The 19,598-nt window shown below is 33.2% G+C and overlaps 2 protein-coding genes across 2 annotated transcripts; both read left to right on the plus strand.

Moving 5' to 3' along the window:
* Positions 1-2,839: 2,839 nt before the first annotated feature.
* LOC137748899 (anthocyanidin 3-O-glucosyltransferase 5-like) lies at positions 2,840-4,734 on the plus strand. The gene is made up of 2 exons (XM_068489091.2): positions 2,840-3,883; positions 4,042-4,734. Exons 1-2 carry the CDS (start codon positions 2,911-2,913, stop codon positions 4,506-4,508), a joined length of 1,440 nt encoding a protein of 479 aa, XP_068345192.2. The 5' UTR covers positions 2,840-2,910; the 3' UTR covers positions 4,509-4,734.
* An 11,930-nt stretch (positions 4,735-16,664) lies between these two features.
* LOC137746718 (anthocyanidin 3-O-glucosyltransferase 5-like) lies at positions 16,665-18,365 on the plus strand. The gene has a single exon (XM_068486720.2). It carries the CDS (start codon positions 16,665-16,667, stop codon positions 18,123-18,125), a length of 1,461 nt encoding a protein of 486 aa, XP_068342821.2. The 3' UTR covers positions 18,126-18,365.
* Positions 18,366-19,598: the final 1,233 nt, after the last annotated feature.

Here is a 19,598-nt window from a genome sequence, read left to right on the forward strand (position 1 = left end):
CTTAGAGGAGAGGATGGTCTCAGCTATCATCCAATTACTAAAAATGTAAATCCCAAATGTAAATCCCACCCAAATCCCAAATGCAATCTTGCAAGTTCAACTAGACTACCCATCCTGGCATTATTCTGCCGTGATGACTGTTGGAATAGCTATTTATGAAATTGTACCAAGAACTAGATATTATATATGAAACTAGACCAAGAAATAGACATTATTTATGAAATTGTACCAATTACTGTACACTGTTTATGAAAATGGATCAAGAACTAGACACTAATTATGAAACATAACCAAAAACTAGGCATTATATATGAAAATGGTCTAAGAACTAGATACTATTTATGAAACTGTACCAAGAATGAGATATTATTTATGAAACTGTACCAACCACTATACACTATTTATGAAACAGTACCCAATAACTAGGCAATATTTACGAAATTGAATCAAGAACTAAACACTATATATGAATCTGGAAGAATTAATAGTGTTATATTGTTCAATTTCATAAATAGTATAGTACCATTCAGTTTCATAAATAGTATAGTACCAATCAGTTTCATAAATAGTGTTTGGTTTCATAAATAATGTAGTACTGTTAAGTTTCATAAACAGTGTAGTTTTATTCAATTTCATATACAATATATGTTATGGACACGCGAATCCCACACGTCGGGTTATTTTTTTAATAATTTTAAATCTATCTTCATTTCCCATGCCTTTTACTAGTAAGCAACTCATGCTAATTAGGACTTTGCCTTTCTCCTTTCACAAAGTTTGCCGATGACAAACTAACCCACCCAAAAGGAAAAAGCCATTCTTAAAGCTCAAAAAAATGACACTTCTCCATCAAACCTCTTTGTTGTACTTTCAACAATTAGGGGAGCAGCAAATCCGCACTCAATAACTTTAAATGAAAAAAGAAAATTATTTCCTCACTCAAGAATTTCAATGCCGAAAATTCAATAACAAAAACAAACACAACAGCTCCAGCTTCCCGGTCGCCGTCGTCTCCAGTTTCATCATTATTCGATTGCAGAAATTCAATAACGAAAACAGAACCGTAAATTGAAATCAGAAACGAAATCGCAATACGCAAATCTTTTAGACAAGAAACCGATCGAACGAGAAAGAGAGCGTGTTATATTGACACAGGAGACACCGAGCTCCAAAGGCTCGATGCTGAGACGCTCGCCCTTGCTATCGGATTCGATCGACTCAGTTGATTCGAAAAATGGTGGAATTCGAATTGAAAATGAAAAATAGGTTGGGTGGAGAGAGAGAGAGAGAGAGAGAGAGATTCAATTGCAACAATGGAGGAAGTGGAATTGAATTGGAAATAAAAATAATCGAAAACTATTGAAAATAATTTGAAAATTTTGAGTTTAATGATAATGACAAAATAAGGGTAAAATGAATAATATCATGATTGATTTTTTTAATGTAAAAATATGATTTTTCGTTAAAATGAATAATACTGGAAGTTTTTCGTTAAAGCTTTCTAAAAATAATAGCAGAGAATAGAAAGAGAGATTGAGAAAGGGAAAGAGTTATGGAACCGGCAGAGCTTGGCATCAGGGGTAAAATGGGAAACTCAATGTTTGGACCATTTTGATTGGACTGGTTTAGTGTTGGGCTTTGTCCTAACCATTAAATAAAGTTATTACATGATTTTTTTTATTAACTTTCAAAATTTTTAAGCTCTTTTCATTAGTTTTCCTTTAGTTTTATGGTAAGACTTCAACTTTTTTCATGGTATCAGAGTAGGTTGGCTCAACGGCTACACTTACTTTACGTCATCCAATTCGTGTTGTCCACGTATTTGGCTCGAAAATTCACCACAAATGAGAGAGCATGTGGAATGTGAAGATAAAAAAAGTCTCACGTTGGTGAAAGGAGAACATTGTAAGAACTTATAAGAGATTGAACTACTTTACATATTGTCAATTGATTTTACGATGAAACTTTAAGTTTCTTTATTAATAAGTTCGATCAAAATTAAAGGTTGGTGTGGTGACGGGCGACTTGGGCAGGAAAGAGAATTGATTAAAAGAAGAAGATTATGGATTCAATTTCATTCCAATATTTCTCATATTTACTCATACGTAAGAAATTAAAAGAAAATATGAAATTAAATTAACTAGAAGACAATCATTGATCTGATTGTTATTGTTTTATTTCTCGGTATCATATCGTAGGAAGATATTTTCAGAGGAATGAAAGAGATAAATATGATTGTACCTTTCACTGATGCCGGTCCTTCTGTAGCATTTCAGATGAATACGCCTCTTGAAATAATTCGCAATCAACGACACCCAGAAAACTCCCCTACAGAAAAGTATTTGTCAACTCATCAAATAAAGATAAAATTTGCCAGGAGACTTGGCTTTCCTTGCCGGTTAGTATCTGTCGTCTTTGAATAGTGGCGTTTCGCCCATTCGGTCGTAGAAAAGCTCCATGAAAGACCAAGGATTTGTCCCTTTAAACTTTGCACGTTTAAATGAAATTCAAGTCTGTTGTCCTTGCTGTCGCTATACTGCCCTCAACTCTATGCGAGAGGTCAAATTTTTATTTTCTTTTAGATTATTGGTGATCGCAACCTGGATGGTGAAGCAAATAGGTTATTAAAAAAATTTTAAACTTTTGATTTTATGTTTCAATTTTTTTTTTTTTAATGAGATTTTCATTGGGAAAATGAGTTAATTCTCACATGCATTAAAAAAATAAAAACATGCTGATATGGACATGAGGTTAAGGAATTTAATTTAATTTTTAATCTTAGTTAAGGTATTAATCTAAAAGTAATCTTGTCCAACGATTTTTGAGCAAAGATTATTTTGATTCGCTTGTTTTCCTTTTTTAAAGCTCAGCCGGTGCACTAAAGGCTAAAGCCTTTGCTCTCCGTTTACCATGAGCTCACAGCCACATGCTGCCATACTTTGCAGCCCAGGCCTCGGCCACCTCATCCCCGTCCTCGAACTTGCAAAACGACTTGTCACCCACAGGAATTTCACCGTGACGATCTTCGCCATCCCATCTCCTGCTTCCAAGACTGAGTCTGAGCTCCTCAAGGCAGCCGCCACCCCCAAATTTTTTGACATTATTGAACTCCCGCCGCCCGACATTTCCGGCTGTGTTGGCCCTGACGCTACTGTCGCTACAGTCCTTGCAGTCATGATGCGTGAAGTACGACCCGCGTTTCGGTCAGCCATACTTGGAATGGAGTCTTCTCTTCGTCCTACAGTGCTTATCGTGGACCTCTTCAGCACCGAGACTCTGTCCATCGGCGACGAGCTGGGGATTCCCAAGTATGTTTACATTGCTAGCACTGCATGGTTCGTAGCTTTGACTGTCTACGTGCCAGTTTTTGATAAAGAAGCGGAAGGAACGTGCGTGGACCAGACTGAACCGCTGAGAATTCCGGGTTGCAAGCCCGTTCAGCCCGAAGACGTGGTTGACCCGATGCTGGACCCGACTGACCAACAGTATTTGGATTACGTAAGGAGTTGTACAAATTTGCTGAAGAGTGATGGGATTTTGATGAACACATGGGAGGACTTGGAGCGCAAAACAATAGATGCGTTACGGGATGAGGGACTCTTGGGTAGAGTGGCTAAGGTGCCAGTTTATCCCATTGGACCATTGACGAGGCCGGTCCAATCAGCCGGTTCAACCTCAACCGGTCTAAGGGAGGAGGGCTTGTTTAATTGGCTAGACAAGCAACCTTGTGAATCTGTGATATTTGTGTCATTAGGGAGTGGAGGGACTGTGTCCTTTGAGCAGATGACAGAAATGGCTTGGGGTTTGGAGTTGAGTAAACAAAGATTCATTTGGGTTGTACGATCACCGGCTAAATCGGCAGATGCTGCTTTTTTCACTTCAGGTAATTTTCGAACTTACCTAATATATATCATCAAATTTTATTTGTTATCTTCGTAGAAACTTTTATCTGTGTAACTGTATTAATTTATAGTATTTGATAAATCATTGATATTGTGTTACAATCGATACTTTCACTTACATTTAATATATTTATTTAAGGAAACCGAGAGGATGACCCATTGACATATTTGCCCAAGGGATTCTTGACCCGGACCCATGACGTTGGGTTGGTTGTGCCTCTTTGGGCGCCTCAAGTAGACATTTTAAGTCATCCATCAATAGGGGGATTTTGGTCACACTGTGGATGGAATTCAAGCCTCGAGAGCATCACCAATGGAGTACCGATGATCGTTTGGCCACTCCATGCGGAGCAGAGGATGAATGCTACAATGTTGACTGAGGAACTTGGAGTTGCCATCAGATCGAAAGTGCTACCATCGAAGAAAGTGGTTGACAGAGAAGAGATAAAGGAAATGGTGAGAAAGATCATGGTGGACAAAGATGGTCAGGCAATAAGAGGTAGAGTTAAGGAGCTTAAATTAAGTGCTGCCAAAGCATGGAGCGTAGGTGGTTCATCATATAATGCAATTTCTCAAATATCAAGTGGCAATCAAAGAAAATGCTAGGAGAGTTGGAGAATATAAAGGCTCTCAAGTATGCTTGCTGTTTTCAATAGGCATTTTAACCTAAATAATCTTGAGAATTGTCTAAGCTTCTTAGTTTAGTCCTTATAAATAAAAATCGACAAACTTTATTAGTGATTAAACTGAGGAGTTAGGTCAATCTCAGCAACCATTTTAGTTAAAAATCATTTTGAATATTGTATGATGAAGTATAAGCATCAATAAGATATGTGGTAGAGTGTATTCTCTTACATGTGTAGAATAAATTTTGTTCTCCTTTTGTTCTCAATCACACCAATTGGTCTGGTCACAATAAATTTTGTTCTCCTTTTGTTCTAAATCACACCAATTGGTCTGCTCACATAAATATATGTACATAGGAAACCTTTAAGGGAAGGGATCTCCATTTTTTATTTTTATTTTTTTTTTATTTATAAAAATGGGGATTAGTTGTGGAGTCCACATCACATCAAACTTTAATGATCCGAATCGTCTATTTTTCAAGTTGCACCTCATAGATCATCCTTGCAAAGTATTAGCCAAATCGGAAATGTTAAGACATTTAATTGAGTTCAAATAAATTAACGAATACTTTGTTATATAAGAAACAATGAAATTTATCTTGATAATTAAATAGTCAAATGGTGTTGGATTGAATTGAATTTTTGTAAGGATGATCTATGAAACGAGACTTACAAAATAGACGGTTCGGATCATTGAAGTTTGATGTTGAGTGAGCCCCACACGGGCCACACCTGATCCCCATTTAAAAAAAAAACAATGGAGATCCCATTGCATAAAGGGTCTAACACACACACACACACACACACACATACATACATACATACATACATACATACATACATACATATATCCCTGTAAAGAGAAGTATCTATTTTGTTATCATACACAGATGAATATTCATACTGCAGAACTTGATTCAATCAATTTTTTTTTTAACAGTCTGCATAACTTGGTTCAGTCAATTTTTTTTTATGGAAAACTAATGAAAAGGGTTTGAAAACTTTGAGTTTAACGATAAGGACAAAATAAAAGGTAAAATTAATAGTATCAGGATTGACATTTTAGTGTAAAAATGTAATTTTTCTTTAAAGTGAACAGTACCGTGGGCTTTTCGTTAAAACTCCATTTTTTTTAACAGTCATGTTAAATGCATGAAAGGCAGGTAGCTCGGCGGATAGACCTAATATCATCTCCAATAAACAGGTTTAAGCCCTATATAATAGGATTTAATATAGCAAACTTTCATAAAAAGGATTTGGGTTAAATTTATTTTAACCAAAAATCATGTTATAACTTTATTTAATGTAAAATATTTAAATTTTAATGAAAAACCCTTAAACTTTAATAAAAATGACAAAAGAACTTAAATTTTAATGAAAAATACATAATTTTATTATTAAAAAAAAAAAACTAACGTGCGGGACCTGTGTGTCTTCACACATACTGTTTATGAAACTTAACGGTACGACACTGTTTATGAAACTTAATCGTACTAAACTTTTTATGAACTACACTGTTTATGAAACTTACTACATTGTTTATGAAACTTAACGGTACTACATTGTTTTTGAAAGTTAATGGTACTACCCTGTTTATGAAACTTACTACACTATTTATGAAATTTAATAGTACTACACTGTTTATGAAATTTAACGGTACTACACTGTTTATGAAATTTAACGCGCGCTGGGCACACATGTTTATATTTTATGTTTTTTCTTTTTGTCCTTATCATTAATTAAAGTTATTAGATGATTTTTGGTTAACATGTAAAGTTTTAAAGTTCTTTTCATTAATTTTCTTTTTAATATATGGCTCTGTAACCAAGCCTAATTACGTAAATATCATATCAATAAACATGCTAGAAAGACATAATCAGCTAATAGTTGCATAACTAATGGGTAATATTAAGGTAATGTTGCAACAAAATTTCAAACAAGATCTTAATCAAGGGTAGCTATCAATTTGTTTTGGCTTTAATGGTTTGAATTTGATGTACACACTAATGCAAAAGAACATATTAAAACCGGTTTTGTGGATTGTTAAATAGGTATTAGGTAAGCTTGAAAATTTCTTTGTTTAACGTAGAGCCTTGCTGGGCTTCACTAAAAGAGGAAATTGAATTATGACCTTTATTCATACTTTCCCTATTAAAACAGACCAATGGTGTCTGAGGGCTTGGAAATTGGGTATTGAAGCACCACGTGAGCAACTTTAGACATCAAAAGCCCAAACCGTGAAGGACAGTTAACCACGATTTGATTACGACCCAATTCTTTTCTTTCTTTGTTAGAACTTAGATATCAAAAGTTAGGGTAAACTACATGTTGCATCTTTAAGTTTGTGATTAATTGCAACCTCATACAATACTTTTAAAAGGGTAATGCTAGGTAGACTAAATTTGTAAACCAAATTCTGTAAATTAAATGATGTGGTTGTTGATGATCAGATTATTACTTAAGTGTTAATTAACGTGCATATTTCTTATTGGTGACATATAATTTGATTTGTAAATTTTGTCTGCAAATTTAGTCTTCCTAGCATTACTCCCTTTATAATATTTCAACCTCATATTTTTACTTATTATTTCATTTCAATTTCGTACAGTTATCTCGATTTCTATTAGTTTCTCTATTATCTATCTAGGAGGACGTCGTGGATCTCACAATTTTTGTACCATGGGGATAAAAAACTAATATTATGGATAACGAGTTCAATATTAAATTATTAGACCAAAATTCTTCATTTTTATTATAAATAATATCATCATATTAGAAAAATACAATGAATAACCTTGAATCAAACACATTATTTAGGGAACAAATGCTTATTAGCCACAAGACTATAATATCGTTCCTCACTTTTAGTGTACATATTCATGCTCTCCTAAGGTCCTCATTTTGAGGATCTGTGGGGACTAAATGTATATTAGCCACATGATTATATTAGTTAGATCCAAATGCTTAAAATATTTGACAACTTAATAAACCAAAAATCAACTTAAAGTCCATGAATGATTAGAAAACTCATTTTCTTGTTTTGGTTTATTAAGTTGTCAAATATTTTTAGCCCTTGAATCTAAACTAATAAAATCTTATGGCTAATATCCATTTGATCCTCACATGTCCTTAAAATGAGGACCTTAGGAAAACAGGACTTAGAGAGCTGAAAACACCTTCTCTCTCCTGAAAACATAATCACTAGAGAAACCCTAGCAGCTGGCTCTAGCCTTCAGGTTAGGTGCTGATGGCAACCTCCCTTTTTTCTGCTCCTTCCCTCCTGCTCTTCTTCCTTTTTTTTTTTTTTTTTTTTTTTTTTTTTTTTCTTTCTCTTCTCTTTTCAGTTCTCTTATGATTTTTATCTCAATTTTCCTTGAGTTTAGTTTCAATTTTCACTAAGCTTGCCTAAAAATTTTGGGCTTCATATCCCTTTCTTGACATTCATCGCCGCTTTTTCGGCCTTTTTCCTTTTTTTTTTTTTTTTTTTTTTTTTTTTTTTCTCTTCTCTTTTCAGTTCTCTTATGATTTTTATCTCAATTTTCCTTGAGTTTAGTTTCAATTTTCACTAAGCTTGCCTAAAAATTTTGGGCTTCATATCCCTTTCTTGACATTCATCGCCGCTTTTTCGGCCTTTTTCGTTAGTTTTCACTTTTGTTTTTTTTTAGTTTTCCTTCATCCCTCTCCTTTAGCAGTGCTTTTCCTTTCTTTCCATCATCTTTTCCTCCACCCAATTTCAAAATCCTAATCTCAGTTTTGAACTAATTCACCGCCATCCCCATTTCCCAGCTCCATCACACCTTCTTTTTCTTCCTCTCCTTTGCTTCCCCTCCTCTTTTCCAATCCATAATTATGAATTAGATCTCAGAGTGTTGGACTTGATCTTAACACAAGACCCTACACCAATAGCCCACAGCCGAACCCGCACGCCGAAAAATATTGAGCAAAGTGGTCGGAACAAGGGTATTTTACACACCTCATTTGCCCTCCCCCTCCTTTTGTTGCGTTTGGTGACTTTATGTGTAGGTGTGGCTGCGGGTGTGGTTTTTGATGCATTCATCTTGTTGAACACTTTCGGATCGAAGGTGACGGCGTCAATTTGAGTTCTGCTGCTTGAGTTTAGAATTTTTGTTGTTGTTGCTATTGGTTTTTGCTGTGTACGGTCCTAAGTTTGTGTGGACCTCCCATTGTATATTGAGTTGTAGCTCTCTCTTAGCTTGAGCCCTTTTACTCTAGTGTCTCTTTGTTTATTAGGATTTTGTGTTTAGTTTGGACTTAGTCCATCTATCAGAAATTGTAATTTCCCATGATCTTTAATGAAGTTTAATTTCTAAAGAAAAAAAAAAGGAGAGCAGGACTCCATGTGTACATAAATGAATGACACTAAATGAATATACAGTTAATGTTTCTTATTCAATTCAATTGTTTTTATGGTACACTGTGGTTTAGATGTATGAAATGTTTCTTATTCAATTTAAGTTTTTTTAGTGGTTTATCAAAATGTGGTCTCTAGCATTTTATTTTTTCAGTTGGAAAAGGTTGATTAAGTTTATGCTTATAAGATGGATGCTTAGTTTGATTGTGTATTTTGAGAAAAACCATATTCATCTTATCAACCAACATTATCCAACCATTAAACTTCATTAAAGGCAATTGTATGTAACAGATCAAATGAAAAGGAATTTTAGGGTCTTTACTATACAAAGTAGTTGTGTCAAGATAAGACTGTCATGTATTGACATTGTCTTTAATTTAATCACTTAGCCTAATATTTTGGGTGGTATCATCTTGGTGGATTTTAAGTGTAAAATATTATTATAAAAACCTCACAATTGGCTAGCATAATGTGGTTTTAATTCACATTTGGCAAAAATCGAACTTAAGACCTCTCACTTATAAATGAAGAGAAATATCACTAAACCGTACCAGCTATTTTAAATCTTAAATTATTGTTTACGTCTCTGGTGTAAAATCTTAATCTGAATACATAACATCTTTGGTGCAAAATCTTAATCAATCTGAATGCACACAACATCTTTGGTGTAAAATCTTAATCTGAATGCACACATGATAAATGACTAACGTTTTCTTTTAAACCTGAGGAAAAATCAGGTTATATTTTTTACTGTCGGATTGAGAGGTTCAATAGAAGACTAAAACTTACTGATTCCACATAGAATAATACCTGTGTTCCCCCGTAGAATAAGGTAATTCACTATTTAAATTTCATAATCGATACAGTCAACTTCTTAAATTTCATTTGATCATCTCTATAAAAAATTATTTGAACCAAAATGGTTTAATCATCAAGATCTATGAAACAAATTGGCAGTGTGAGTATTCATTAAGTAACATATTCATGATGAATTATCCATGAATACATTTGAATGAGTAAATAACATGTTAACCAAAATCTTATGAAATTACTAGTTTAACCTTCTAATTAAAACAAAACATGAATAAGAAATATGGGGCATAAATGTAATTTCACACAACCAAATTTTGTTTTTTTTTCAAAAGCTTCACACATGTAATCCTAACATATCCTAATTAAAAAAATAAAATAAAATCTATCACTCTCTTCCTCTCTCCTTCTATTTCAAAAACAAAAAATTTTCTCACACTTTGTGTGTGCCCATATGCTAGTGAAGATTAAGAAACTAAATGATTGTAATTATTAAGTTTTACAATAAAGATACGTTATTTGTAGAAGGTCACATATGTGTATTCTCTATTGAAGGAACAAAAGTATTGTTCTTCTAGATAATTCATGCATATGGTACTTAAAGTTCTAGAATCTAGATGACTTTGCTATCTATATGCATGCAGCATCTTTCATCTTCCTTTTTTATTTTTTTCTTTCTGGAAAAAAAATTTGCAAACATGTGATGTTGGTTAACTACCTAATAGTTTCATATTAATTAGTGCAACATGACTCCTGATTAATTAAGATATATGGTTATTAATTATTCAAACAATTAACTGTAGTTATCTTGTCTTCTGCAAGCTCACTGGGGATGGTTTATTTGTCCATTGACTAGATCTAATATATACAATTCAAATAATGACGATTAGCAAGATAATCTAAACTAAGACCCTTCTAGTGGAAGAGGATTCTCTTCGGATTCACTTTGTGGAGATCTTAGGAATTTCCACATTCTAACCGTTCATCATACATCATGCAGTCAGTTTTCGTCAGATACTATTTGTGTTTAATTTTAAATAAAAAAATCAAATAATTTTTAACCGTACAATACACGATGAATGACTAAGATGTGGAAACCCGTAGGATCCCCACAAGTAAATCCGGATGGAATCCAATTCCCCTTCTAATTAATACTTTTAATTACTATCCAAATAATGACGATTTCAAGATCTAATTATAAAATTAAAAAAATAAAATAAAATAAAACTCCAGCGTCACCATATTTTTTTTATTTAATTAAATCCTGGCCGCCGGTAAAACCGTAAAATGTTTATACGTCTCTGTCTTATAGTTTTTAAGAATATGATAATTATGTACGAACTTGCTTCAAGTAAAGTACGCAATTGTATACTTCTTCGTGTAGGACTCAATTTCTAATTTCCAGTTTTTGTCGAAGCTTTAGAGTCTATAGAAGTATCTCTAAACTAAGAAAAATTTTACTCTTCAATTTTTATTTTTTTATTTTTATTTTTATTTTTTTTGTCAAAAAATAAAATTTTGTTAGATTAGTCACTGACGGGATTTGAACCCACACCGTCATGTAATAATTCTTCAAATTTTTTTGCCTATGTTAACATTGTGCACTACAACATACATACTTCACTTGATTTGTACATGAAACCATGTTTTATTTTATTAATTTTTCTTTTTTTACTTAACACAAACTTAAAAAAAAAAAATTATACAACAATATTCTATTTTAATGAGCATGAAAATTCATGCAAAGTCACATAATGAGTTAGCTATAATAATTAATTTTTTAACTTGCCATCTAAATAAATCGAACCTAACACATTCATGCAAAGTCACACAATGAATTAACTATAATAATTAGATTTTTAACTCGTCATTTAAATAAATCGAACCTCACACCTTCCAATTATAAATAACAAAAAAAAAAAAAAAAAAAAAAAACCAATACGTGACAATGAATAAACAATTTTAATTAAAAAAGGAAATGACGAGCAGCTCTTCGTTGAGTACAATAATTTTAATAGTGCAAAATGATGAGAGTGGTGGATTGCTTATTGTATTAGAAAGTGGTAGATCGCTTATCATCCTTTGGTTATTAATTTGCTTTAACTTTACCATTTGGATCACAATTTTTTATTTGTTGGATAAAGTTTTGGAATAGCATTTGATAATGACTTTAATATTTTTTTGTTGGTCGGCTAGATATTAATTAAGTAATTAAATTTAAGCAATTTTCAGCCATATTAGCATGTAGATTATCTCTGGTGGTTATTTTTTCTACTAATTAAAAGTTGAGAAGAAGAGATATATAGTCGATGTTGTTCATAGTAAGCTTATTATTAACATCAATCGTTTTCAAACCATCGTGAAAAGTTGCATAATGGAGAATTGTATAAGAATTTGATCAGACAAATTAAGTTTGAACTTCTGTATTTATTTGCTTAGTATTCTTTCTTTCTTACTTCTTCTTTTGTTTTATTTTAAGTTTGCTTGCATTCTTGAAGATGAAATTACAAGTAGTGAAGGAAGTTCTCAACGGTGGCAAGTCTCAAGTTTGACCAATCGAGTAATGAATTTGACGTCTAATTTACCTACCAAAGCTTCAAAATCTAGTATTAAGGATGTAATTGGTTAATTTTTATAATTCAATGACTGATTATTCTAAAAAAAATAGTTTAAAGACCTAATTTTCACTCAAGTAATAATTCAATTACTAAACTAACAATCTTATACTTCAAATAAAAAAATAAAATAAAAATTGACAAAAAAATTTATTAAGAGTTTTATTTTTTAAAAAAATCTTCTTAACATTTGTCCTGAGTTAAATATTTATACACGGTGCTAACAAACAGCGGACTACTGACAAATGATTAAAATATAATTAGTTATGCTAACCTATGAGGTTCACTGTCAATCATCTCTGTCTGGATTTGGAGGCTGCTCGGCGGGATGAACCGCTTGGTGAAAATATTTGGAAACAAATTTCAAGTGGTGATTGTTCTGGTTTGGGGCCAACTGTCGCCAATCAACAGATTTGCACGCATTATCATGCATGTAAAGCAATTTCTTGTGCTTTTTAAGGAAAGGGATCAGGAGAGGATCCATTTCTCCTAATCCATTAAATTCGGAGATCTAGATAGTTGAAATTTAATCTAACGGCGACAAACAGCAGCCCATTTTAAAAGTTATAATAATTTTAGCCATGAGATCAAATTTCAACAACCCAAATCTCTGAATTTAGTGGATTAAGAGGAAAAGATTTGGAGATGATTCCTTTCCTGTTTTTTAAGTGCAGGCTGGCTCATGGTGCATGTAAAGCTATTTCTTTTGTTTATAAAAGTTTTAAAAGGCGCTAAGTGCTAGTCAGGTGACGAATAAGAGTTTAGCATTGGGATGTTTGGGCGAAGTTTGGACGGGGTCGAGACCGTTTTTTTTATTTTTTATTTTTTTATTTTAATTAAATTTGTTATATAACATATAAATGAATGTCTAGTTATATTTAAAAATACACAATGTATTAGAATACATAAATTATGAAATAAAATGACATATTAAAAATATGAGATACAAACATATAATTAATGAGTGCTCACCTAAATATTCAATAAGTCTCTTACAACTTATTGAAAAATAAAATGCAAATGAAAGTTATCTATTTTTTGTTTAAGTGGGAGTCATGACTAAGCAAGCGCCTAGGTGAATCTAAGCAAGCGCCTAGGCAGGTTAGATGTGCATTTAGATAGGTCTAGACACCACTTATTCATTTCTAAATGCCTAAGATTAATTGAGGCAATAGTGCCTAAGCAGAAATTTTTTAAACATGAACTTTTTTTTTTTTTAAGTGCAGGCTGCTGGCTCATGATCTACTTTTAGTTTTTCCTCCTTTGAATTGCTAGCTGTTAAAATTTATGCATGTTTGTTTTTCTTCTTTAAAATTTTAATTTTTTTTTTCAAATCTTTTTGTATTGAATACTTGTGAATTTTTCAAAACTCATTTAAAATTTTGATTAGAATTTCCATAATTTATAAATTCTTTTAAAAAACTTTAAATTTTTAATTGAATACACCCCTTAATTAGTTGATTACTTGGAACGGCACTTTTATGTAATATTTAATGTGTAAACATCAATCATAATGGCCTATATTATCTTTCCCCATACATTCAACACTCAACACGTTGAATTTGTTGCATACGTATATAATAGGATTATATACATAGAAATATTTATTGAATAAGTCTCACTTATGTTATATATATGTGGTTATCCAATAATGCTATTTGGACTCTATTTCAGACAATTTTGCTAATCATTCCTTGTATTAATACAAGTAGACCTAAGTTCGGTCCGGTGGTCGGTAAATAAAGTTTAAATAGGACCACTCATCACTACAAGAAGAAAGATGCAGCAGCCACAGAGAAAGTATGACTGCTGTTGGCGTAGCTATTTAAGCATCTAAATATTAATTTTCAAATTTTTTAATCAAATATATTAAAATTACCATTAATAGGTGACCATATGCTTAATTGGCACGTATATTCAACGAAAAATTGTATTAACATTTCTAAATTTAACGCTAAGGTGCAAATTGGCCAGTTTTATGTAGTTTAGCCTCTTTAAGGGTTACATTGGGTGAAAAATAGTTCAAGGGTCAAATCAACAACAACTTAATAGTTGATGAGGGTAAACGGTAATTTACACAGATAGTTAAGGAGTGAAATGATTACCTTACCCATATTTTAGTAAATGTAGGAAACTCAAGAATCAAAATGATTCCAATTCTTATTGCCTGTAAGTAAAGAAAAATAATTGGCTATTCAAAGATGAGCAAGAACTCCTGCTCGAAACTCTTAGTGTTTCAATCACATAACTTTGTGTTTATGATCAGAACCGTTCATATTATGAATCACACTGTAAAGACCATCTCTGCAAAAAATAAATTAAAACTAAGGTCGTTTAGCCAATCTATTGTAGCAAATACATAAACGGTCCATAATGCTTTTACCAATACCGTTCATTTTTTTTTAAATAGTTTGATGGCTAAACGACCTTAGTTTTAATTGATTTTTTGCAAATGCAATCTTTATAGGGTGATTTATAATATGAACGGTTCTGATTATAAACACGAAGTTCTATAAATTGACAACGAGCAATTTTGAGAAATTTTAAGTAAGAGTTTCTACTCATTTTTGAGTAGCTAAGTATTGTTCGTAAGTAAATATGTCATAAGTTTGAATTAGATTTAGTTTTTTTTTTTTTTTTTGTCAAACAATTTGTTAGATTAGATGTTAAATTAGTTAGTTCGAACTCACGCCGTCATGCAATGGCTCAATTCCTTTCCATCAATGTGGTAAAGGGTCACTTGCTAAAATAGTATTAGCATCCCACCTATTATTAAATACACCTCACTTAAAATTAAGTAGTAAATAGCTTTTATACATAAATATGAAATGACTATTTAGGCCACATAATTTTTTTTTTTAAGGAAAATTAATCCTAATACACCTCAAATCATTTCTATATAATTTTCAAAAGGTTCTTCAAGCTCTCAAAAATGATCCCCACCCTCCGACAAGGCGAAAACCCTGCCATGTGAAATCTCTAAATAAGATCAATATAAATATAAAATATAAAAATAAAAGATCACAGAACAAACATCATGCATGAAACCCAAACTCCGAATTGCTAAATAAACATTCAAAAACCCGATAAATTGAACTGAGAATACGAGAAACCCTAAAAACCCTAATTTACAGAAACCCTAAAATTGAAAACAAAACATTTAATCTACTGAGATATGAAAATTGAATAGAGAAATAAGAAATTTTTTCTTTCGAACGTGATTCAACTTCCTCTACTTCTTCCGCGCATTCTATTCGTGGTGAAGAAGAGGAGCTTGTGGCACGAACACACGCGTGAGTTATTTTTTTATTATTTTGATGTCAGGTGTAACATGAGAGTTGGGTGTATGCATAGTGTGTAGGGTGTGAGAGTAGTATTAAAAATATGTTGCAGTGTAATTTTTTTGAACAAAAATATATTATTTATACTAAGGGGGAGGAGATAGGTTAAGTCTCACAATAGGCTAACAATAATGTGGTTCAAATTCGTTTTTGGTGATAATCGAACCTAAGATCTCTCACTTACAAGTAAAGATGAATACCACTAAACCGTATTACTAATTGACGTATGTTGGGGTGTGTTAAATAAATTTTAATTTAAAAATAGATGTGGCGTGTTTAAGTATGTAGAGTATAATCAACAAAATGTGGGGTGGGAATAGAAAAACCTTTAATCTCCATGAAAGTTTGAATCCATTCAAATTGAATTAGATAGGCAAATTTGCGTGGATGAAAATAGATTTTGAAACTCAAGTGTTTGATTTGTCAAATAAATTCTTTTTGTTGTTTATACAATGATATATTTACATGAAGATAATATGAATTTAGCTGCACAATAGCCACATCATCATTATTTAGTTATTAAACTTACAAGTGATGAAGAATACTATTGATCAATAGTGCTAAGTGGCTACCAAATTAATTTGTTGTTTCATATTCGAAGTGCAAAAGTTCGTCTATCTTTGATATTCTATAATTGCGTAGGGCTTGTCTTCCTGTAGTATACAAAGTTACACACATGACACATCAATCTCTGTGCATTTGTCAACAAATACCGATAATAATTAAAAATCCAAATCCCATGTTCGGTTCATATTAATTTACTGTTAATCCCGTTTAAGTCTTAAATTATAGAATTTGATGCCTAGAGCAGCTCAGGCATATGTGTTTATAGTATATATATATGTGTGGTACTAGGTCTCAATGTTCATATCCTCACATGTATGCATGGTGTTCTAAAACATATGTGATTACTATCTCTTCCCTATAAACTCCTAATATATTGTCCCTTTGGTTCTTCTTCTCTCTGTAAACGGCAGCCTCTCTATCACTATACGTCCATGGAGATGATCACCAGCTCAAAGCAACATGCAGCACTACTGTGCAGCCCAGGCATGGGCCACCTCATCCCAGTCCTCGAGCTCGGAAAACGACTTGTCACGCATCAAAACTTCACTGTCACAATCTTTGTCATCTCATCTCACACCTCTGATGCCGAGTCTCAACTCATTAACACAGCAGCAAACCCAAAACTCTGCCGAGTCGTCGAACTACCACTGCCAGACATTTCCGGCCTTGTTGCCCCAGATGCCGCTGTCGTGACAATCCTTGCGGTCACGATGCGAGAAGTACGACATGCGTTCCGGTCAGCCTTACGTGCCATGGAGTTTTGTCCCACCGTGCTAATTGTAGACCTATTTGGCACCGAATCATTTTCCATCGCCGATGAGTTTGGGATTCCAAAATATGTTTATATCCCTTGTAGTGCATGGTTTATCTCCTTCATGATTTATGGTCCAACCCTAGATTTGGAAGTCAAAGGGGAGTTCACCCAACAAAAAGAGCCAATCAAAATCCCGGGCTGTAGGTCCATACTTCCACAAGTAGATGTCGTTGACTCTTTTCAGAACCGGACCCATCAGCAATACTTTGACTTTGTTGAGATTTGTAGTCAGACTTCGAAGGGTGATGGTGTTCTAGTGAACATTTGGGAGGATCTAGAGCCCAACACTCTTGCAGCACTTAGAGATGAGAAATTATTGGGCCGGTACACAAATATGCCCGTGTTTCCAATTGGGCCGCTCATGAGGCCCAATAAGCCAACCGGTTTGAGGGGAAAGGTGTTTGATTGGCTTGACATGCAACTAAATGAGTCCGTGATTTATGTGTCGTTCGGAAGCGGAGGGACTTTGTCGTTCGAGCAAATGACCGAACTCGCTTGGGGTTTAGAGCTGAGTCAACAAAGGTTCATTTGGGTGATACGCCCACCTACCTTAACCGCAGATGGTGCCTTTTTCACCGGTGGAAGCGGTAGTGATGACAATAACCCAATAAAGTACTTGCCCAAAGGGTTCTTGGACCGGACCAAGGACATTGGGTTCATCATCCCTTTGTGGGCCCCACAAGTGGACATTTTGGTCCATCCAGCAATTGGAGGGTTTTTGTCGCATTGTGGTTGGAACTCAATCTTAGAGAGCATCACCAACGGAGTACCCATGATCGCTTGGCCACTCTACGCAGAGCAGAGGATGAACGCCACATTGTTAATAGAGGAGCTTGGTGTGGCAGTTCGGTCTAAGATACCACCGTGGAAGAAAGTGGTGGAGAGGGAGGAGATAGAGGAAATGGTGAGAAAGATCATGGAGGACAAAGAAGGTTTTGCGTTGAGAGATAGAGTCAAGAAGATAAAAGAAAGTGGTGCAAAAGCTTTGGAAAAGGGAGGTTCCTCTCACAATGCCCTTTCTCAATTCGCAAAGCACAGTGAGTTAATGTGCATGAACTTTGTCAATGGCGGAGAGTGATCATCATATGGTTCCTTCCAGGAGACACATAAGATGTTTCTGTGATAGTTTGTTGTGTTCTAATATGTGTGTTTGAGGTTGCTTTTAGCGTTATGATGCATGAAAATCAGGAAGTGTGCTGCAAATTAGTTGCGTTAAATGATGCTTGCATTGTTTCAGTACGATAATTTGTGTAATATATGTGACTATAATAATGATTGTGTAAATTACATATAAAATATTATTTCTCCTTTACTTGCATACGCACATTACTCCTGTTCTCTTATGAATTCAAAGTTTTTTGGACTCGGTGCTTGTAGTATGAATCATTTAAATCATTTTAGAGATGTACTCTTGAAAATTTCATGTTATATAATTTTACTTCTGATCTAATTAGAGTGATGTTATCTTTTTAATAAACAATTTGATATTAGGAGAATGAAAATCGAACACAAACTCGATGCAGAATTAATGTATTCAATTACTTGAACTACAGATCACGTATTCGTTAAGAGTAATGATGAATAGATGGGTATTCTTCAAATCACATTATATTAGAAGTTTGAGTTCACTTACTACATTAATTATAATAAGTTATAACTAGTTACCAATAAAAACATTATTTGTCACATAATGCTAACTAATACAAAAATGCAGTTACAATAATATTTATTAAAGTTCTCCATTGACCTAAAATTAATAATTAGCAATGCTAGATAAATCATCACACTAATGACCTAAAATTAATAAATTAATAATTATTAAGGTTGGCAACTATAATAAAAAAACTAAAACCTCATAATATATCCCATTCAGAAGACTTTTGGAATAATGGGCTTTCATGACAAGTGATAACATGTCATTGGTTAAGGATTGAGACCACCAAACAACTTGATAGCTTAGAATAATGGATAACATAAAGCATCGCAAGTTAGACACACACAATGCCTCTGCCAGTCAAAGCAAAAATTCTATCGTGTAATAAGGATAGGCTTTTTAACTAAAATAATCATTGGAATTTGCATAATTTCTTACTTTGGTCTTTAAGATTTGAAATCAATACAAATTATCCTTGAGATTGTTCACCATCAATTATTTTGATTATTCCGTGAATATTTGTGTTAAATAAAGATTAAAATAACAAAACTACCCTCAATTTAATAAACAATAGACTAAAATGATTTGACAAAAATTATGAGTATTTTTGTCATTTTTCCTTATTTAATGGAGATGTTTCACGAAATGACTAAAACGATTGATCGTGGACAAACTTAGAAACTAATTCTATCGACTTCAAATCTCAAGGACGAAAATAATGAGTTATGCAAATCTTAGGGACCATTTTAAATAAAAAACCATAAGGATATAATTTTACAACATTACTTATTCAATAAATACTTATTACGTTTTTAACAATGACCAAACGATACGAGACGAACGAGTACAACAAGCTAGCCAACAGGGAACACAATTTCAGCTAGTAAACAAGAACAA

The sequence above is a fragment of the Pyrus communis genome, chromosome 2, assembly GCF_041283825.1.
Source record: "Pyrus communis isolate YQ-2024b chromosome 2, ASM4128382v1, whole genome shotgun sequence".
Lineage (NCBI taxonomy): Eukaryota > Viridiplantae > Streptophyta > Magnoliopsida > Rosales > Rosaceae > Pyrus > Pyrus communis.